At 36.4% G+C, this 23455-nt stretch overlaps 1 protein-coding gene across 9 annotated transcripts in view; it reads left to right on the forward strand.

Annotated features, from left to right (window-relative positions):
• Positions 1-23455, forward strand: part of APC (adenomatous polyposis coli) — a 138160-nt gene that overhangs the window by 73675 nt on the left and 41030 nt on the right. For all 9 annotated transcript variants that reach the window (XM_010848355.1, XM_010848358.1, XM_010848361.1 and 6 more), the window contains 4 exons: positions 657-765; positions 3345-3458; positions 15450-15533; positions 21511-21615. In XM_010848355.1, the coding sequence (XP_010846657.1) occupies positions 657-765; positions 3345-3458; positions 15450-15533; positions 21511-21615 (412 nt within the window). The remainder of the gene's footprint in view (positions 1-656; positions 766-3344; positions 3459-15449; positions 15534-21510; positions 21616-23455) is intronic.

The raw sequence follows: 23455 nt of genomic DNA on the forward strand, positions 1-23455 counted from the left end.
CTTGTGCCTACTGATTTTTTCCTCTTAACACTTTATTTTGCATTTATGTTTGTATTGATCAGGTATAGAGTATTGATATAGGTTGTAATTGAGGACATCATCGATTGGGTTGTCACAAATTACGTAACAAGTTCATCTTCAGATTCCAAGCCTAAGAAAATGTTTCTCTCCCTCAGAACAACCTCCTCTTATTGCACAGTGATAATATATTTCTTATTTTGACCAATAAGAAGCTGAAAGCTACATGCAATAGTTCCCTATACTCTAGATTTCTTTTTTGCATAATTACTGCTTTTCTTTGCTTCTTTATTATACTTTTTATTCTTATATCTGAGTTTTATTAAATCTGTACTTTTTACTGTATACCAACATCAAATTCTTAGATTGTAAATAAATGTGAAGAAAGCATTTGGTTAGAATGTAAATATTCTAGTAAGAATGGTTGCCATCTTATTTAGCTGAAAAAGTTTAAAACTTTTAATATTCAAATTTTAATGATTATAATCTAAGTCCCACCTTCAGAAATCTCAAATTAGTAAAATTCTTACTGATTCATTATATTACTTTAACTAGAAAACATTACAGTTATAGCTTAGAGTTGCTGTTATGTGTTCTGTATTAGCATTGTGTAAACTTAAATTTTTTTTGAAAAACAGATCATTGCTTCTTGCTGACCTTGACAAAGAAGAAAAGGAAAAAGACTGGTATTATGCTCAACTTCAGAATCTCACTAAAAGAATAGATAGCCTTCCTTTAACTGAAAATGTAAGTAACTTGACAAAATAACTTATTTTTATATCTGAAAGTATATCTAAGTTTATAACTATATAGTTATTTGTAAACTATAATATGTTTTGTCCAACTTAAACATAAATATATAGTCAGTGAATTTTGTATATAAAGATGATACAACTAAAAGATTCAGGATTCAACTAGGTTTTTTATTAGATGTGTTGAATTACCAAAGATACTCTGTAGAAATGTTTTTCACCATCTGTCTGTTTTTTGAACTATATTACAGGACTCGTGCCAGATGGTTTTTGCAATGAAAGTATCTTTGAGATAACTTGAGTCCTATTCTAGTTATTGTAAATGACAGTAGTTGTTGGCACAGATGTTAGGGCTTTTTGCAAGCACTAAAAGTTGTTTGTTTTGCTAATAGAACTATGTAAAAAATAACTTAATTCTGTCAGCCTCTCCCTCCCCACTGAGCCTCTCCCTCCCCACTGAGCCTCTCCAAGTTAACTGTTTTATTTATGGGGTGACACGTATAAGAACATTTCTGAAATACATTAATAATTTTAAATAAGACTTTAACTGTCACCCATAAATTTTAAAACAATATTTAATAGGCCAATTAAAATTAATCTTCCACTCTTAACTTAGATTTTTCATTTTCTAATAAAGTTTTGAGAGGACATAGTAAAAGAATAAGTACAACGAAGGAAAAACCTTTTCCAAAACACACAGTTAATCAGTTTCCTGCGTGGGCATTGTCTGGCAGGAGCTAGAACTAGTGCTCAGCCTCCTGAGCACAAACTTACCCAGGTTTGTGAGAGGGAAAGAATCTCCCTTCCTGACAACGTCCTTAACATCATTTTGGGAGCTCAGGAGACACCACAAATGAAAGAACAGTTCATAGAGAGTGTTGACGCGTGAGGATTAGGAGCTCAGGAGGGTTTGGAGGGATATTTGCTCTTAATGTTAAAGTGGTGTGTTGCTTAACATTCACTTTGGTGATTAAAATGTACAATATTTAGAGTCCAGCTGTCTGCATGCAGTTGTGTATGAAACAGTTCGAGAGCAATCGGTTAATACCTGAAACAAAGATCAGTTGTCAAATCATTCCCATATTAATTTACCATATAGTCATTCACATTTGTTTAAGAGGATATGTAAGACATTATAGACCATTAGGCAACATTAGCAAATGTAAATTGCTTATATTTCATAAATATTTTTAAATTCACAAAATTTTTATTTTATATTGGGAAGGCAGGTTAAGAACGATTTCATATGGAAATACTTATCAGGTTACTAGGCATTGCTTAAAACATCAGATATAAACCACATTATTGTAGCATAATGTGTCATCTTCAGCCTTTCGTGCAAGAGATTTTTAGAAGTGGAAGACAAATAAGTGTAGTTATAACTGACTCGCTGTACTTATAACATGACTCACAGCATGCAGACTGTTTCAACTGTGTTGCAGCACATAATGTGGATATGCCTATAGGAACACATTCTGCGTGTGTTGTCTGTATATTGCAAGAGAAGAGAGTGAAAGGTCCTCTAACTTACCTGACAACGCACTTTGGGATTCTTAGGCCTACAGGATGTTATTCTGAGTCAGACAGATACACATGCAGCTTTTGTGTGTGGGTGTGTGTGAGTATGTGTGTATATGTGTGTAGGGTCTCAGTTTCTTGATCAGGGATCAGACCTGTGCCCTTGACAGTGAGCGCATGGAGTCCTAACCCCTGGACCTGCGGGGAATTGTCCACATGCAGCTTTTGATTGGACTTATAGAGCATGAAAAATCTACAGCACTTGATTATTCCCTTCATGGTCCAGTATAACTGTCACCTGTCATTTCGCCTGGTCGTTTTTTAGCCTTGGAGCGTGTCTTTGTAAGTTTCTTTGCCTTCTCTTTTCCCTCATTTTTTATACCTAGCAGTTACCACAGCATCTGGAATTGTAGTTAGAGGGCTAATAAAGTTTTGAATGTACTAACACCCACTCCATGAAGAAGTACTTTTTTTGGTTTGTTTCAACTTTGGTTCATATTTATATTTTTACCAAAAAGTTTGTGTTATCTCTCAATTTATGATTGTATTATATAAAAGCTTTTCTTTATTCTATCTTCTTCATTTTACATGTGGGAAAGTTCTCTCAGTTTAGTCTATATGTATATAACAATCCTAAAGTGAGGTATCAACTTAAGGATGATGGACCTGATTCTTGATTTTTCTATTTTGTCCACATTAATATTCTAATTTTTAATAATTCAAAGTAGTGCTTTTTCAGGGCAGAAGAATTGTAACTAAAAATAGGCTTACCTTAACTGGACCAGTATATACATATACATTTTAAAGAGCTTGTACAATTTAATTAAAACTGTTTGTGACTGTGGGGCAATAAAAGTGTTTCAACTCTTCACATCAGAAACCCAGGCTGAGCCTCGCACTGATCAAGTTTTAGGACTTCTTAGAGTAAAAAATAATTTTCTCATATATAACAATTATGTATTTGTTTATTCATTTTCTTTATTGGTACTTATATGCTTTTTTATTTTTACTGATAAACACAAGATACTCACATTTCCATTTTATTTGTGGTTTTAGTTTTCCTTACAAACAGATATGACCAGAAGGCAGTTGGAATATGAGGCAAGGCAAATCAGAGTTGCAATGGAAGAACAACTAGGTACTTGCCAGGATATGGAAAAACGAGCACAGGTAACATTTATTATTAAACTATGAAACAGTACTAGCTAGATTTCTATGAAGAATCGAATGAATTACAGCTCTGTTAACTCTGGTTAAGTTTTATTATTAAAGATATTTTAAAGTCTGTCTTTACTTTGGTACTAGTTCAAAATAAGAATAATTTAATATGGCTGCTGGGAAGCATAACCAGTATTCACATAATTCTGCCCTCATATTTCAGTTCTCTGATACTGTTCTGCTCTGCTTTGGAATTATAAGAGGGAAAAAGAATTCAATTCTGGTCATCTTATTCGCTGCTAGCTAACTTTAGTTATCCTTTGAGATTTTTACTTCTGTGTTTGTGTAATGAAACCCAGAATATTAAAAAAGGAAAGTGTCATTCAAGGGGAGAAACATACAAAGAGAACATTGGGAAGAGAAACGAATTGGATGGAGAACATTCCCGTGTTTCTACTCTCAACTATGTAAAGAAAGAATATTGGGATAAGAAAGGATTTCTTAAGACATTAGACTAATTGCAAAGATTGGTAAAATTCTACTACTTTAAAATTAAGAGATTATCTTTATTAGGCACCTTGAAGAAAATGAAAAGGGGAAAAAACATGTTTGGGAATTTCCTGTCTATCCATCGGTCTGGACTCAAGTGCTTGTACTGCCAGGCCCTGAGTTCCAGCTGTGGTCAGAGAACTAAGACCCCACAAGCCAAGTGGCACGGCCAAAAGGAAAAAAAAAGGTGAAAAGATAAGTTACGTATTGGGAGAAGGTATTTATCACCATATAAGTGGCAAGGAATCAAGAATATATAATGAATTTCCAAAAATACTGTAAATTAAATTATATGATACAATTAATACAGATTTAGTATTTGTAACAGTTGGTGTTATCATGAAATTATTTTAAAATACCAGGCAGATTTTCTTTGTTTTTTATAGAAAAACTATGAGAAATTTTACTCTGGTTTATATGAATTTACGTTTTTAGAATGTGAATTTATGGAATACTGTATGCATGTTTTTCTGTATCTGTTAATGTGTTTGTTTTTAAAGGTACTTAAGAAATAAGATGTAGATATGAAAATTAATATATAAATATGCTGCTGCTACTGCTGCTAAGTCGCTTTAGTCGTGTCCGACTCTGTGCGACCCCAGAGACGGACGGGCTCCCCCGTCCCTGGGATTCTCCAGGCAAGAACACTGGAGTGGGTTGCCGTTTCCTTCTCCAATACATCAAAGTGAAAAGTGAAAGTGAAGTCGCTTAGTCGTGTCCGACTCTTAGCGACCCCATGGACTGCAGCCCACCAGGCTCCTCCATCCATGGGTTTTCCAGGCAAGAGTACTGGAGTGGGTTGCCATTGCTTTCTCTAATATATATATATATATATATATATATATAAATAAGTATATTCCAGACAGCTTACTGTAGAACAGATTAACTTGAGTTCTTTCTTGGCCATACTGTCCAGATATGTGCAGATGTATTCATTTTAATTTTGTTCTGGAATATAGTGTTCTTCTTTTGGTAATTAATATTCTAAGGAATTTTTAGCCCATATTTTATAAATACAGCAAACATTCATTTATTCTGGAAATATATTAAGGTTGCTGCTGCTGCTGCTAAGTCGCTTCAGTCGTGTCTGACTCTGTGCGACTGTATAGACGGCAGCCCACCAGGCTTCCCAATCCCTGGGATTCTCCAGGCAAGAACACTGGAGTGGGTTGCCGTTTCCTTCTCCAATGCATGAAAGTGAAAAGTGAAAGTGAAGTCGCTTAGTCGTGTCCGACTCTTAGCGACCCCATGGACTGCAGCCCACCAGGCTCCTCCGTCCATGGGATTTTCCAGGCAAGAGTACTGGAGTGGGGTGCCATTGCCTTCTCCATATTAAGGTTAGGGTTAAAGAAATATTGTACACAAAGCAAAAATGGAAGTATTTGTAGTACATATGAGGAGTTAATATCTGTAATATACAGGGAGCAACTACAAATCAGTTGAAAACAAGACAACCCAAAGAGGAAAGTAATCAAAAGGTATGAGTAGTCCCATCACAAAAGTACAAGTGGTTAATAAATAATTGTGAAAAGATACTGAAACATCACTAGTCATTAGGGAAAAGTAACACAAAATAATGTTGTTTTTCGTTAGTGGTGGTGGTTTATTTTTTGGTTGGTTAATTTTCTGCCTATCAGACTGGCAAAAGCTTTAAAGTTTAGCATCATGTAATACTGGTGAGATTGTGAGAGACTGTAATACGAAGCATTGTCGTCTGCCTGTGTAAGAATAAACTGGTACAGTCCTGAAGGACTCTGTAGCACTACCTGTCAAAGTTAAAATGTTTGTACCCTCTGACCTAGTAATTCTGTAATACTCTCAGAGTATGTCCTCCAGGAATGTCTACTTAAAGCAGCAAGAATATAAGTATAGATTTTATGATATTCATTGCAACAGTATTTGTAAGACACTTAGAGACATTACAGTGTCCATCATTTGGGTAGTTATTAAATTAGTAGTATGCAGCTGTTACAAATATTAATAATTAGGTGATGGGAATAATGAAAATAATTGCCCATAGTAATTCTTTCCCTTGTAACTCTACTTGAGTGACTCAACATGTAAGACTAAGCCAGCTAATGAACATGGAAGTGAATTCCAAGAAGGCCTGAGGCCATGAGAAAAAAATGTGGTACCTCCTTTGCAAGGAAAAAAGATGGATAAAAGTTCCAAGTAAAATAAGAATAGAGTAAAAATTTTTTAAAAAATAATTATGTACCAGAAACAGAAGGCAACATTATATTAGACTGAGAAAATAGAGAAATAATTAGATTATTACCATTGCGGTCATTAACATGGTTTGCTGCTTGCTGGCATCACTATTACCTAACTTTGGAGGTTCCACTAATGCAGGTAGAAAGAAAACAAGTTGTTGAACTACTGCACTATTTTCCAACTAGAAGGGAAGAGACCAAATAATTGTCATTTGTGAATTATATAGTTGTCTACCTAGAAAAGCCATGGCGAAGAGCCAAAAAGTATTTCAGCTAATGAGAGAACTCAGTAAGGTGGCTGGAGTTAAGATAAATTAGTGTTTCTCTATTAGCAATGGCTACCATTTGGAAATGGAAATTGGATAGAAAGATCTCTTCATAATGGCAGGAAACTTTAAAATACCAAAAACAGACCCACATGAAGAAAAATATAAAATTGCTAAAGGACACGCTATGTGGCCTTGAAAGTAGAGAAGCCTGTGTGGCTGTCTGTGTTGTGTTTGTGTTATCTGGTTGCAGCGACGCCAGGGATATCTCAAAAGAGAGGCCAAGATTGTAAGGGTCCTGCAGGGTATGGAGGAGTGAAGTGAGTAGCCACACCACTCAGGCTGGCTGTTCTCTTGCCGTCTGTACATGCTGTGAATGCCTGCTTCCCCTGCACCCTGCATACAAGACTGACCTTCCCACACTTGCCCGGCCCCAGCTATTGACTGTGCCTATCACTGGGGCAGTCAAGGGCTTTCCCCCTGGTGGTTTCCCTGGTAACTATGAGCCAACCTGACATTACTCTCTAACTGGCAATCTCCCCTTCCACCCGAGAGGGAGCCTGCTGCGTGTCCTGCCTGCCGTCCACCGCACATGGTAGGGTATCACTCCAGGACCTTGTTTCAGGTGCGTAAGATCCCGCTTCCATTACACCATTGATGTCCCTGTTGCTAAAAATAAATAAGATCCCTAGGTGAGAAGATTTTAATATCCTAATAATGTCTTTCTTTAAAAAGTTGATTTAGAAATATAATATGATTCCAGTCAAGATTCTTAAGTTTGTAAAGTAAGAATTTCCAAAAGTATTTAAGAAAATTATAATGAGTGAGGATTTACCTTACCATTTGGTAAAATTTACTGTAAAGGTGTTGCAGTAATCACAATATGATATTAATAGCACAGAAATAGATGTAGGCAAATAGAACAGAATAGAGACTAGAAGAAGATGTAAGAAAATCTGAAATCTTTTAATGATAAAAGTTGCAAGTTTGGGGGGGGCTGGGGTGGGGAGTGGTAAATAACTCAGTGAACGCATAGATAATAACTAGGAACCTTTTTGGTGGTAGTTGTCTTTTAGTCACTAAGTCATGTTTGACTCTTTTGTGACCCCGTGAACTGTAGGCCATCAGGCTTCTCTGTCCATGGGATTTCTCAGGCAAGAATACTGGAGTGGGTTGCCATTTCCTTCTCCAGGGGATCTTCCTGACCCAGTGATTGAACCCATATCTCCTGCATTGGCAGGCGGATTCTTTACTACTGAGCCATCAGGGAAGCCCTATTTGGTAGTACAGAAATTAAATTAGATCCCTACCTCACATCTTGTACATGAACAGTTACAGGTGAGTTAAATATCTAAATGTAAAAAATAAAATTAATAGAAGAAAATACAGGACAAGAGAGATCTTAATTAAGAATGGAAACCCAAAAGCAATCGGAGGGCACAGGATTTATTTTGTAAAATTTTGAAGCATTCATCCTGCAGGAAAAAGCATACGGGAAACTGTTTGTGACACATCAAGGGAGAAAGGTTTAATATCCCTGTACTGTAAGAATTCTACAAACTAATAAGGAAAAGACAACTGTTTTTATATGGGCAGAGGATGTAGTCATTCAGTTTATTGAAAAGAAAATGCAGATGACCAATAAAACACATGCAAATGACTGTTGAACAGTTCAGGGGAAATGGAAACAAAGTCCACTCTTGCCCATGCCTGTTTGAATTAGTCTCTAGCTATCTCCGTTAACAGTTTGGTTATTTATTTGTTTCTTTGTTCAACACACATTTGGGCACCTAGTATGGTGCTCCCTACTCTCCTCTCTGCGTGTAAGAAAAGGTTGGATAAATGTACATTGAGTTGTTCATAAGAGCTTTTTCTGGGAGTTGGGGATTGGTAGGGTGACGGTTACTTATACTTCTGTACTGCTGTAATGTTTTATAAATACATGGATGACATAGTTCTGTGTAGCTTTACCTGTTTTCTGGTTGACAGATACTTAGGTTATTTATAATTTCTCACTGTTAAAACAACTCTGATAAACATACTTAATCCATATCCTATAAACGTGCACAAAAGTTTTTCTAGATCAAGAATCTTTTTCTTAGAGGGCTGTATGGTAAGTATTTCAGACTTTGTGGACCATGTGGTCTGTTGCAACTACTCAACTCTGCTTTTGTAGCAAGAGAGCAACCACAGACAACAGTATATGAGCAAATGAGCATGGCTGCGTTTCAGTAAAACTTAATTCATAAGCACAGATGACTGGCAAGCTTTAACTTGCTGACCTCTGCTCTGGTATACATACCTGAAGGTGTAATTGCTGGCCCTCAGGTAGGAGTGTTCTGAATAGTGTCTGCCAAATTGCACTCAAAATGATTTATCGGTTTACGTTCCTCCCAGTAGTATATGAGAATTCTGTTTCCTTTGACTGTTGTTTTTTTTTTCCCTTCAGAAATTGTGAGTCAGACTTTATAATTAACAGGCAAGGGGCATATGAAACAATTATCTTGTCATTTAGTTTATGCTTTCATGAGTAACTGAAGTTGAATATCTTTTCATGTATGTATTAGACTTTTAGATTTTCTTTTTGCTGTTTTTTTTTCATATTATTAGATGTCTTATTCATATATACTTAAGAGATATTTTAATATACTCTTAATACCCATTGGTTATACAGGATGTATTTCACAACCCTTCCCTGCCAAATCTGTTACCTACATTAGCTTAATGATAACAAAAAATTAGTTTTTATTGTAATGCTAAATTAATTATATTGTCATATTTGTGCTTTCTTCGACCTATTTTTACATCTTTTCCTATCTTTAAATATACCCTCATATTTTTTTCTAGTAAATCTAATGTTTTATTTTTCAATTAGATCTTTAATTTATCTCAAATTTACTATTATAAATGTTTTAGAGGTCAGTCAGTCAGTTCAGTCACTCAGTTGTGTCTGACTCTTTGCGACCCCATGAACCACAGCACACCAGGCCGCCCTGTCCATCACCAACTCCTGGAGTTCACTCAGACTCACGTCCATCGAGTCGATGATACCACCCAACCATCTCATCCTGTCGTCCCCTTCTCCTCCCGCCCTCAATCTTTCCCAGCATCAGGGTCTTTTCCAGTGAGTCAGTTCTTCGCATCAGGTGGCCAAAGGATTGGAGTTTCAGCTTCAATATCAGTCCTTCCAGTGAATATTCAGGACTGATCTTCTTTAGGATTGACTGGTTGGATATCCTTGCAGTCCAAGGGACTCTCAAGAGTCTTCTCCAACACCACAGTTCAAAAGTATCTATGCTTCAGCAGTCAGCTTTCTTTATAGTCCACTCTCACATCCATACATGACTACTGGAAAAATGATAGCTTTGACTAGACGGACCTTTGTTGGCAAAGTGATGTCTCCGCTTGTTAATATGCTGTCTAAGTTGGTCATAAATTTTCTTCCAAGGAGCAAGCATCTTTTATTTCATGGCTGCATTCACCATCTGCAGTGATTTTGGAGCCCAAAACATAAGGTCTGCCACTGTTTCCCATCCATTTGCCATGAAGTGATAGGACCAGATACCATGATCTTAATTTTCTGAATGTTGAGTTTTAAGCCAGCTTTTTCACTCTCTTCTTTCACTTTCATCAGCAGGCTCTTTAGTTCTTCTTTGCTTTCTGCCATAAGGGAAGTGTCATCTGCATATCTGAGGTTATTGATATTTCTCCCAGCAATCTTGATTCCAGCTTGTGCTTCATCCAGACCAGTGTTTCTCATGAAGTACTCTGCATATAAATTAAATAAACAGGGAGACAAGATACAGCCTAGACGTACTCCTTTCCCTATTTGGAACCAGTCTGTTGTTCTATGTCCAGTTCTAACTGCCTCCTAACCTGCATACAAATTTCTCAAAAGGCAGGTCAGTTGGTCTGGTATTCCCATCTCTTTAAGAATTTTTCATAGTTTGTTGTGATCCACACTGTCAAAGGCTTTGGCATAGTCAATAAAGCAGAAGTAGATGATTTTCTGCAACGCTCTTGCTTTTTCAGTGAGTCAGTGGGTGTTGGCAATTTGATCTCTGGTTTCTCTGCCTTGTCTAAAACCAGCTTGAACATTTGGAAGTTCATGGTTTGCATACTGTTGAAGTCTGGCTTGGAGAATTTTGAGCATCACTTTACTAGCGTGTGAGATGAGTGCAATTGTGCAGTAGTTTGAGCATTCTTCAGCATTGCCTTTCTTTGGGATTGTAATGAAAAGGGACCTTTTCCAGTCCTATGGCCACTGCTGAGTTTTCCAAATTTGCTGGCATTTTGAGTGCAACACTTGCACAGCATCATCTTTTAGGATTTGAAATAGCTTGACTAGAATTCCATCACCTCCACTAGCTTTGTTCGTAGTGATGACTCCTAAGGCCCCCTTGACTTCGCATTCCAGAATGTCTGGCTCTAGGTGAGTGATCATATCATGATTATCTGGGTTGTAAAGATCTTTTTGTACAGTTCTTCTGTGTATTCTTGCCACCTCTTGTTAATATCTTCTGCTTCTGTTAGGTCCCTACCATTCCTGTCCTTTATCGAGCCCATCTTTGCATGAAATGTCCCCTTGGTATCTCTGATTTTCTTGAAGAGATCTCTAGTCTTTCCCTTTTGGTTGTTTTCCTCTATTTCTTTGCACTGATCACTGAGGAAGGCTTTCTTATCTCTCCGTGCTATTTGTTGGAACTCTGCATTCAAATGGGTATATATTTCCTTTTCTCCTTTGCCTTGCACTTCTCTTCTTTTTACAGCTATTTGTAAAGCCTCCTCAGACAACCATTTTGCCTTTTTGCACTTCTTTTTCTTGGGGGTAATCTTGATCCCTCCCTCCTGTACAATATCACGAACCTGCATCCATAGTTTTTTAGGCACTCTGTCTATCAGATCTAATCCCTTGAATCTATATATCACTTCTACTGTGTAATCGTAAGGGATGTGATTTAGGTCATATCTGATTGGTCTAGTGGTTTTTCCCTAGTTTCTTCAGTTTAAGTCTGAATTTAGCATTAGGAGTTCATGATCTGAGCCACAGTCAGCTCCTGGTCTTGCTTTTGCTGACTGTATAGAGCTTCTCCATCTTTGGATGCAAAGAACATAATCGGTCTGATTTTGGTGTTGACCATCTGGTGATATCCATATGTAGAGTCTTCTCTTGTGTTGTTGAAAGAGGATGTTTGCTATGACCAGTGCATTCTCTTTGAAAAACTCTATTAGCCTTTGTCCTGCTTTGTTCTGTACTCCATGGCCAAATTTTGCCTGTTACTCCAGGTGTTTCTTGACTTCCTACTCTTGTATTCCAGTCCGCTGTAATGAAAAGGACATCTTTTTGGGGTGTTAGTTCTATAAGTTCTTGTAGGTCTTCATATACCCTTTCAACTTCAGCTTCTTCAGCGTTACTGGTCAGGGCATAGACTTGGATTACCATGATATTGAATGGTTTGCCTTGGAAACGAACAGAGATCATTCTGTTGTTTTTGAGATTGCATCCAACTACTGCATTTCGGACTCTTTTGTTGACCATGATGGCTACTCCATTTCTTCTGAGGGATTCCTGCCCGCAGTAGTAGATATAATGGTCATCTGAGCTAAATTCACCCATTCCAGTCCATTTTAGTTCACTGATTCCTAGAATGTCGACGTTCACTCTTGCCATCTCCTTTTTGACCACTTCCAATTTGCCTTGATTCATGGATCTAATATTCCTATGCAGTATTGCTCTTTACAGCACTGGACTTTACTTCCATCACCAGTCACATCCACAACTGGGTGGTGTTTTTGCTTTGGCTCCATCTCTTCAGTCTTTCTGGAGTTATATCCAGTAGCATAGTGGTCACCTACCAACCCTGGGAGTTCATCTTTCAGTGTCCTATCTTTTTGCATTTTCATACTGTTCATAGGGTTCTCAAAGCAAGAATACTGAAGTGGTTTGCCATTCCCTTCTCCAGTGGGCCATGTTTTGTCAGAACTCTCCACCATGACCTGTACATCTTGGGTGGCCCTACATGGCATGGCTCATAGTTTAATTGAGTTAGATAAGGCTGTGGTTCATGTGATTAGAATGGTTAGTTTTCTGTGATTGTGGTTGGTTTTCAGTCTATCTGCCCTCTGGTGGAGAAAGATAAGAGGCTTATGGAAGCTTCCTGATGGGAGATACTGACTGAGGGCGAAACTGGGTCTTGTTCTGAGGGGCAGGACCAGGATCAGTAAATCTTTAATCCAATTTTCTGTTAATTGGCGGGGCTGTGTTCCCTCCCTGCTATTTACCTGGGGCCAAACTATAGTGGAGGTAATGACGATAATGGCGACCTCCTTCAAAAGGTCCCACGCACGCTCTGCTACACTCAGTGCCCCTGACCCTGCAGCAGGCCACCACCGACCCATATCTCCACCGGAGACTCCTGGACACTCACGGGCAAGTCTGGGTCAGTCTCTGGTGGGGTCAGTGCTTCTTTCTCCTGGGTCCTGGTGCACACAAGGTCCTGTTTGTTTCCTCCAGGAGTCTTACTTCCCCAGTCCTGTGTAAGTTCTGGCTGCTCTGTCGTGGGGTTAATGGCGACCTCCTCCAAGAGGACTTATGCGATACCCAAGTCTGCTGCACCCAGAGCCCCTGCCTCTGTGGCAGATTACTGCTGACCCGTATGTTCACAGGAGATGCTCAAACACAGTTCTTTCTCAGTCTCTGTGGGGTCTCTTGGTCCTGGTGCACATAAAGTTCGTTTCAGCCCTCTGAGTGTCTCTGGTGGGTATGGAGTTTGATTCTAAATGCAATTTCAATGTATATATCAAACTATATTACTATATAATTTTATATCAGTTTTTCAAAAGTCATACCATCTCTGTATGCCTGAACAGTTAAGCGTTTTGCATTTAATTTCATAAATATTCAAGATTGTCATATAGAGAATGGAAAGAAATGCTACTGGCTTCTTCCATTTTATGCTGAGTAACAAAAGCACACAGGTTGTTGTGGAAGCCGTCATCAAGGTGTCGACTTGATTTCAGGGTTTAGTGACCTAATAGCAATACCAAAATATAGTTCTGTGAAGAGGAATGTTAGATATATTTTGCTGTTTTCATCCTCTAAATATTAAAAATTTTGACTTGGGACTTTATTGGTGAGGGGGAGCTGGTTATACAGAGAGAGGAAAACAATGAAATATTATGAAAGTAGTAAGTGTAGATAGTTTTGTTGTTTCTGTAATGTCAGGATGTATTTAGTATCTGATGTAGAAGTGATCACTCATCTCTGCAGAATCTTTAGAGAGCTACCAAAAGCACTTCTTCTTCAGTGTATTTTCATGGTGAAAATTAGACATGGTAAATGTCTTAATTAGAGAATATTATTTACCTTAATTAAGTTCACTATTATCAGAATCGTGATAGAGAATTAGCATAGTTGTAGTGTTACAAAGGAGGGACAGAGGGAGGAAGTTTTCTTTTTTGGTGAGCACAACTTTTTTGAGCTTTTCCGTGTTTGTTTATCATAATAATGGAAGCAGCAACAGTAATCATTCCTACTATGGCAACAAAATCATAAGGACATTTATTTAAACAAAACTATTTTTGATCAAAGGGTAAGTTTTGTATGTAAGTTTTTTAGCTATATATACTTAAAGCTGTTCTTTATAATACTTTAATTATCTATTGAAGTATGCGTGCTTCAAAAATCTTTCATAATCATAAAAAGTTTGGAAATGACTCATCTAGTTTCTGACACTTTTTACTCATTGAAACAATTACTCTTACAATACAGCTTTTTATACCAATGTTACAATGTCAACTATGGAATTACGGCAGAAGATGATACAGTGTCAGCAGTACTTATTTTTAAAATATATATACTTGAAAACATTTCCCACATTTTTCAGTTCCACATTGTTTGATCTGTAGTTACTGCTTTGTGTTCACTTGAAGATCTCAGTATATGGGGGAAGCAATAACTCTTACCATCACTGTGATCTTTAGTGTTGGGAGTAATGTTTAGCTGCAGTAAGTATTTGGGAAAGCTAACTCTGAAAGGTACTGCTGACCTGTAATAGGAATAACTTTGGGGAAGATTATTCTTATTTTTTACATACTGTTGCTTCTTAAAAAAGTCAGATGTTCTTTCTCTTTACAGGATGCCATACTTTATATAAACCCATTTTACTGTACTGACATATGAATTAATATAATAAAAGTTTAGATTCAGATGTAATTTTCTTTTTGAAGTAGTTTTTGAGAACAACTTTTAAATACCAATTTCACACTGTTACGTATCATTTGTTGTTCAGTTGCTCAGTCATGTCCAGCTCTTTGCTACTCTGTGAACTGCAGCATGCCAAGCTTTCCTGTCCTTCACTATCTCCCTGAGTTTGCTCAAACTCATGTCCATTGAAATCCGTGATACCATCTAACCATATCTTATCCTCTGTCGTCCCCTTCTCCTTCTGCCTTCAATCTTTCCCAGCATCAGGGTCTTTTCCAGTGAGTTGGTTCTTCGCATCAGATGGCCAAAGTATTGGAGTTTCAGCTTCAGCATCAGTCCTTCCAAAGAATATTCAGGACTAATTTCCTTTAGGATGGATTGGTTGGATTTCCTTGCAGTCCAAGGGACTCCCAAGAGTCTTCTCCAACACCACAGTTCAGAAGCATCAATTCTTCAGCACTCACTTTTCTTTATGGTCCAAGTAGATACATGACTTGAATTTGTACAGTTTTCCTAAATCTAGAGATCTGTTTTATAAAGTTAGATGTGTTAAAAAGTTGAACTGATCCACTGATGTCCTCAGTATATGAATATGTATATATATGTATCTAATTTTCACATAAGAATGATTTGGTATAGAAAAAAAGAATGATTTTATACAATCCTAAGCTTTTAAATGGTAACCATAGAATGGTTAATGTTAAATTAATATTAAAAACTAATGTTTTCAATAAAAATAGATCTAATTTGGTTACTTATTTTATTTTAGCGAAGAATAACCAGAATTCAACAAATAGAAAAGGACATACTTCGTATACGACAGCTTTTACAGTCCCAAGCAACAGAAGCAGAGGTTAGTAAATTGTCTCTTTTGTTTGCAGATGTAATGATGGGTGGTTATTCTAAGAGAAGATGTGCACAGTTAGTGCAGTGTCATTGAAATAGATGTTCTAGAGAACTGAGACATTTGATAAGCTTTTTCATTAAATTAAGTAGATTTCAAAAACCTATACTACTATTTCTTCATAACGTTTAGTCAATTAAAGCTTATAGAGCCATAAATAGATACCTTACTTCAGTTATCTGTTTACTTATAATTTGGCTACTAACAGTTTGTAAATAAGCTATCTCCTTGTGTAATCCATAGTAAAAATTGATTGTATACATTTATCTACGCTCACTTTACAAACTTCATTAAAATGACAGTAAAAGGACAAAATGAAAAAGCACAAATACCAGGGAAGGTGACAATTAATAAAATTAGGAGAACTGCAAAGCAGATAAACAAATCATTCTTCTAGATGATGGTAGAGAGTTGACCCTGGAGTGAGCACTAGTAGGTCACAGAGCAGCTCATCTTACCCTGTGTGGTCTTGAGAGCTTCCAGAATTGGTTACACTAGGCGCTTCTGGACATGAGGATTAAAAAGGGGGTTCAAACCATGTTTGTCAGCTCTGCAGCTAAAACTTGGTTTTGATCACCACACAGAAGGATGGGGTATAAAAACCATCCCTTCAGCTGTCTGTTTATAGCCACTGAATCTGGGCACTTCTCACCTTGTTTATGGGCAAATAAAAGGAAAACCTACATGGAACTTAAATGAACTATTGCTGAATAGGGAGAAACAGCATGTGGGAGGCTCAGAGAAAATAAAGTATTTGCTGCTTAAGTCACCTACAGGAAGACCTGTCTCTATGCAATAAGAGCAAAAAGTGTTGAATAAAAGTCCACATTGAACAATACAGAATTGTTGCTAGGAAAAATTGGCTCAGTATTTGGGGATACATCAATGCAAAGTTTCTAATATGCAGCCAGATTAAGACTCATATTCTAGATCATACAAGAAAAAAGAGAATGCAAAGATTGAAACATCAACCTACTGCTTTATTCTAAATATAATTACTAAAAACACGATGAAGTGCTTGTTGATATTTTTTAATGTTTATGATATAAAAAATAGTATGTACACTTTGATCCCATTTTTTAATATGCACAAATAAACATAGTGTGTCAGAAATAATATGAAAAGGCAGATAACCATTGTTAATAGCTCCTTGTTTTTTTAGTTTGGCCAGTTTTGTAATGTTTTTATAGTAACTGTACAGCTTTTACAGTGAGAGAAAACTTTTGTATGTGAAACAAATTTGACGTGTCCTTTCATCACCAGCATGCTTACCAGGTAGCTCGGTGGTAAAGAATCTGCCTGCCAGCACAGGAGATGCAGGTTCTATCACTGGGTCGGGAAGATTCCCACTCCAGTATTCTTGCCCGGGAAATCCTATAGAAAGAGAAACCTGGTGGACTCCCGTCCGTGGGGTTGCAAAAGAGTCGGACATGACTTAGCAGCTAAACAACAGCAACAACACTCATCGCCAGCACATATTTTCCACCCATGGAAAATCTGATCAAATAATGAATAGTTCTGTTTGGAGGCAGAAACTTAGTGCAGGCCCATTTATACAGAGGGAAGACAACTAATTCTAATGTTAAAAGGTATAATTTTTGCAAACAGTGTCTTTAAGGCTCTCTTCATCCATGCCTTGCTTTTTAAATATCTTAGAAGCTTTGGCTTCAGTACATCGGAATTTGAAATATGTAGAAACATGTATTTGCTAAGTAGTCAAGTTCAGTGTAATAGTCATATTGTTAGAAGTAGTTTAACCTGGATGTTTTAAGTCAGTATGAACCAAGTATTTGTAATATACAGAATGTGTCCTTTTTGCAATGTTAACCCTTCAGGACTGTTTTTTTCCTTCCAAAATAAAACTATCTCTTTACTCCTTTTTCAACGTCATTGGCATTGCTGTATGTGGCATTCGGTTATTATGGCCCCTTTGGGTTTCCAGGGTAGTTTATCTGCGTGTTTTTTTTTTTTTTTTTTTCCCTCAATCAAAAATACTATACTCTATTTTTAAAGCTGTTTTTAGAGAGGCAACTTGTGTTTTTTATTGAGCAGCACTGCATTTATATTTTCTTTTTATATATATTTTTTCTGCTTTGAGTTTTTGCTGTTGTTTTTCTACCATCTTTAGTTATAGTTAGCTTTTATTCACCATCTTTCTTATATTACGATTTTTACTGTTTGGCTGCATCAACAGGGTTTTTTTTTTTTTTTTTTTAATTTCTAAGTCAATATTTACATTTATTTTTCCTACTTGATTGACTCTTTTATGTGTGTGAAATAGCCTTCTTTGCTGTTAGTATTACTGCATGGGACTTCTTTTGGTCATCATTTGCCTGGTATAATATACTCACTGTCAGTACATTTCAAACTTTACCAACATTCTGGCCTCTAGAAATTCCTAAGAAAAATTGTCATTTGTTAGTAACAGTTCTCATTGTCAGCACAATTATAAGTTTATTGCAGGTCGGGGGCTTGTTTGTGTTTTTTTATATGTTCAAGATTTCATTTACATCATTGGATTTGGGACCAACTGTCTACCACTGTAACTTAGTCTATTCTTGTTTCTTTTTGTTATAAAAATGGCCATATTTTTCATAACCTTAAGTGGTTATATTTATTCAGTGAATATAAACTAAAAGAAGGTGTCATGTCTTATTTAAGAAAGAAAGAAAACTTTTTAATTTTGATGTTTGGTGTTTCTTTATTATGATCAGAAGGAGAAGCTAGAAAATGGAGAAAACTGGGGATCAGATACTCATAAATTAGTTCACATACAGTATAGAGAAGAAAAGATGTCTGCCAAATACTTTATCCACCATGAAGCATCTTATAACACTATCTTTGCCCTACCTGCTAACAACTCTGGTTTAGGGTCTAGATACAGGATATAACTCAGATGATATAACTATTGCACTTGATTCAAATCTCAGAAGTTCCAAGAGGGTACATGACGCAACCAGTGCTACCACTTTCTTTTGTATTCTTTCCAATAGGTTATTTACTGACAAGTGTATACACTGGGGGGAGAGGGGCCCCAAAAGATGGAGCTATAAGGAAAATTGAGGTGTGGTTTAATAATCTCTAGAAAATAGCCATTGAGAAATAGTTTTTAAAATCCCATGCAGAGTACTCTTATAACTCATTAATAAAGAGACAACCCAACTTACAGATGGGCTAAAGATTTGAATACACATTTCACCAGAAAAATACATAGGAATGGCAAATAAGCACATGAAAATGGGCTCAACATCATTGGTCATTAAGGAAGTCAAGTTAAAACCACAACGCTGTATCACTCTATACTCACTAGGATGGCTGTAGTCATCAAGAAAACAATAAGCACTGGCAAGGAGGTGGATCAATAGAAGCTGTCATACGCTGCTGATGGGAATGTAAAATGGTTCAGCCACTTGGAAGTTTGGCAGTTACCTGAAGCATTAAACGTACAGTTACCATATAACCCAGCAGTTCCACTTCTAGCTGTCTAAGAGAAATGAGCACATTTGCCCACACAGAGACTTTAGTTTGAATATTCATGGCAGCATTACTCACAGTAGCCCAAAAGTAGAAAAAGGCAAAAGTGTATCAACTGGTGGATCAATAAATAGAATGTATACTATTACAATGTAATACTATTCGGCAATTAAAAGGAACAAATTGTTGACACACGCTGTAACAGAGGTGAACCACGAAAGCATTATACCCAGTAAAAGTAGCTAGACATGTAAGTCCATATAGTCCATTTACAATAAATATACAGAAAAGACAAGTTTACAAAGTAGAGCCATAGTTACTTGGAGCTGTGAGTGGGAATGGGGATTACCTATAAATGAGCACAAAGGATCTTTTTAGAATGATGAAAATGGTCTAAAACTGAAGTATGGTGATTCTTGGTAAGTTGATTCAAAGTCATTGAGTTGTACACTTAAAGTGGATTGTCTTAAAGGCATTTTAAATCCAACATACCCAAAGCATAATTAAGGATGATCTTCTCCTAAGTCCTCCTTGGGACTCCCACATCCTCCCAATCCTCATTCTCTTTTAGTATTATCTGTCTCTATGAATGGCACTGGCATTATTTAGCTGTGTGAGCTGAGAAACAGAAGAGTAGTTTGTGACCCCAGATCTCTTCTTCCACTCACTGTATCCAGTCTGTCTTGCAGTCCTTCAGATTGACCTCTGTCTCCACTGCTTTTATCTACAACAGTGCTTCCCTGGGTGTTAAGGACCATCATCTCCCACTTACGTTAATATATAGTCTGCAAGTCGATCTCTTCTGTTTCCCGCTTACTTAGACCATTTAAAACTTGAGTTTAAACAATCAGAATACATGCACCTTTTTCCTTTAGTATTACTAATATTGGTTATGTAGGGGCGTGGGTGCCATCTGAGAATCACACTGAAATTCAACAAAATCATTAAGTTCCTTTTTTTAACCATCTGTTCTGCTCTTCACACTGTAATTCTTTGATATCCTAGAGCAAACCATGTGCCTCTCATCCCAGCTCCTTTGCATATGGTCTCTATTTCCCTAAATCTTTGCACATGGTCTCTGTTTCCTTCATCCTCTGTCATATCCCATTTCCTAGATCTCCTGTTTATATTTTAGATCTCAGTCCAAACAATACTTCCTAAGAGAGTGCTTCCCCGGACTCCCACAATGTCTGATGTCCTTCTGTTATATATCTTTATAAGCACCCTGTGAGTACTTGTCAAAGTTTTTAACTTTATTGTCGTTTCTTTCATTATTTGATAGTATCCCTGACTAGACTAAATCTTGAAGAGTGCATTGAACAATGCCTGGTTCCGTCAGTGCTGTATTCTCCAGCCCTATTGCAAGTTACTAACATTGCAGATACTCAAGAATTGCTTTTATGTTGACATCTTCAGTGATGTTAGTGTCAGATCTTTGTGGATTTAGTGCTCATTGATTCATTTTTTTCTCTTCAGTAACTTTGTATTCTCTACTTTAGATGATTTTGTTGAATTTTATAGTGCCACTTTCCCGTGGTACTGTTTTTTCTTGTTTCTGAATTATTGGGACTACCTCTCCTTGTTTATTGATGGAAATAGTATATGTAAATTATTTTTAAGTCCCATTTTAAATGGTCTAGGAAAGCTTTATGTTTAAAGAAATTCCAGTGGAAGCCACTTGGTAATATAGTTTTCCATTATTATGTCACACTTTTTAATGTGTGATTTTTGATTTTGCCTATAATTTTCCTAGAGGAGGCACACTGGTAATTGTTTCTATAAAAGATGATTGATAGATTATTTTATTTCTTTGATTCTGTGGTGATATTTTTCAAAATGACTGCTTTGTATTGGATATAATCTGTCTTGAAATGACTGCTTTTACTGGATATAATCTTGCCCTTTCACTTTACATAACAGATGGTGGTTACATTAGAAAAGGTTTTGGTTTTATTCATATTAGAACCTAAGAGCTTATCTGTTGGTTTCATGTGACTTTTATTAGCAGATGTATATGGAAATATATATGTGTGTATAAATATACTTACATAGAAGGCATTTATAAGCTTAGGTAGTAACTGTTATATTTGCAGCTCTATTAAATACCAGAACCATGTGACCTTGCGGAAAAGACAGTTATTTGTTCTAGTTGGGTTATGTCCCTGATAGTGATGTGAGCACAGCTGGTGGAGGATGGTGTTTCTGTGAGTCTCAGAAAATCCTTTGTCTTGTGCGGCTCTATTGCTCGAGGGACACACTTCACTTTCCTTTTACCGAAATAGTCAACTGACAACCCTGCTGGAGGTTATGAAGTATGAAGTGCAGTTCCATGCTTTTGTAAACCTGTATTTATATATGCATTCAGAGCTTTAAAGCAAGAAAGAAGGAAAGCTGTGGGCTAAGAAAGCATGCACCATTTTTGTATGTACTGATGTTAACTCCATATTAACAGAGGTCATCTCAGAGCAAGCATGAAGCGGGCTCACATGAAGCTGAACGGCAGAATGAAGGTCAAGGAGTGGCAGAAATCAACATGGCAACCTCGGGTAGCGGTCAGGTAAATAAATTATTCTATTAATTTTTTTTCTAGTTAACTATTTAAATATTTAAAAAGAAATACTGAGTGAGATGATTCTCACAACAATCTGTAAATCTTATCTGTTTCCTTAGTCCTAAATGGATATCTCCAGAAGAATTCAGTACTAAAATGCTATGTCATTTTTCTTTATTATATTTAACAATGATGCTTTCAAAATTTCCAAGTATATTTTATAGCTCTAAATTATGTGTCTCTGTTTTAGCCTAAAATGATTAATGTGAGTAGAGTTTCTTTGAAAAATAAATACTGAGCTGCATTTTGGTCATATGTGATTTGACCTAGTTATTATTGCATGCATCGAATAGATTTGCTCTTTCTCTGTGGCATTCTTTATAAGACATTTTTATGGTTTTTTTTAATCATAAAGAGTTAATATTCTCATCTTCAGTTGTATTTCAAGATTATATAAACCCAGCATTGAAATAAATGATTCTAATGCCCATTTAAAAAGTAAATACATACCCTAGTCATATTTACTATTATCATCTTTAGCAAAATTGTGGAAGATAATTTTTTTTTAAGGTAGAACATTATCTTGTTGTGCTGCCATCAGTTTTCCATTAGAGTTTGATTGGAATGCATCCTGATATGACAGTATTTTTCCTTGGAGTGTTCTGTATCCTCCACATTTTTTCAAGCAATATTTTATGTTTTAAATGAATGATTTTTTAAAATGTAGTTTCAACTAAGTTGATTTTAAGGAAATTTTCTTACTGTTGATAAAATATTCCTTTAGTGTCTATAGGTTACTTTTAATGATACTATTTATTTAGAAAGAACATGGTTCTATTAGTTCATTAAAATTTAAAGCTTAAAATGTCTCATACTTAATATTTAAATTTACCACGTTTAAACAAAAATATACTTCATTTTAATATTACTGGTCCACATTGTACTGGGTAATACTCTACAGATGGGTAAATTAGGGCAAAAGAAATTATATTTAAATAGTACATTCAGGTTCTTTGTCTATTATTTAGGGAATTCTTTGGGAATATCATGTGTTCCTACACGTATGTAGAAAGAAGTTCTGTCTTGACAAAAACATTTTTTTTTTTTTTTGCTTTAGGATTAAGACCCACTATTAATGCTTTGGGTCATATTTCAATTATTATATCCTTCAAAGCCTCACCTAGCCAATAAGCTGGATATTTTTTTTTTTTTTTTTTTTTTATTGAATTCTTGTCACTTCTTACATCAAAATTTAACTCTAAATATATTAGATTTAATGTCAAAAATGAAAACTTTAAAAAACAATTTACTCATTTGCCTGTGTCGTGTCTTAGTCGCGGCACGTGAGACCTTCGCTGCGCCGTGCGGGATCTTCTGTTGCTGTGCTGGCCCAGTAGCTGTGGCCTCGGGCTTAGTTGCCTTGCAGCACGTGGGACCTTAGTTCCCAGACCAGGGGTCAAACTCACATCCCGTGCATTAGAAGGCAGATTCTTAAATCACTGAACCACCAGGGAAGTCCCCCAAATGAAAACTATTAAAAATATTAAAAGGTAAGAAAATGGGGATAGAATTTTTATAATCATGAAGTGAGTAGGAAACCATAAAAGAACGGTAGCTTTCATCTAAAAATGTAAGACTTTAGTGTGCCATAAAATCATAACAAACTTAGAAGACAAAAACCAAGATCACAAATGACACCACAGCGACTCCCAGATCCTAATGTAGATAAGTGGTGTCTGTGAAACTGTGATTTAGTTATGCCAAAATCCCTTTATCTGTCTTAATAGGATTGACACATGACAGACTCTTGGGGTTTGTTCTTTAGTTATTTGCTCCAGAGACAAAA

Source organism: Bison bison, unplaced genomic scaffold (assembly GCF_000754665.1).
Source record: "Bison bison bison isolate TAMUID 2011002044 unplaced genomic scaffold, Bison_UMD1.0 scf7180017864264, whole genome shotgun sequence".
In the NCBI taxonomy this organism is placed as follows: Eukaryota; Metazoa; Chordata; class Mammalia; order Artiodactyla; family Bovidae; genus Bison; species Bison bison.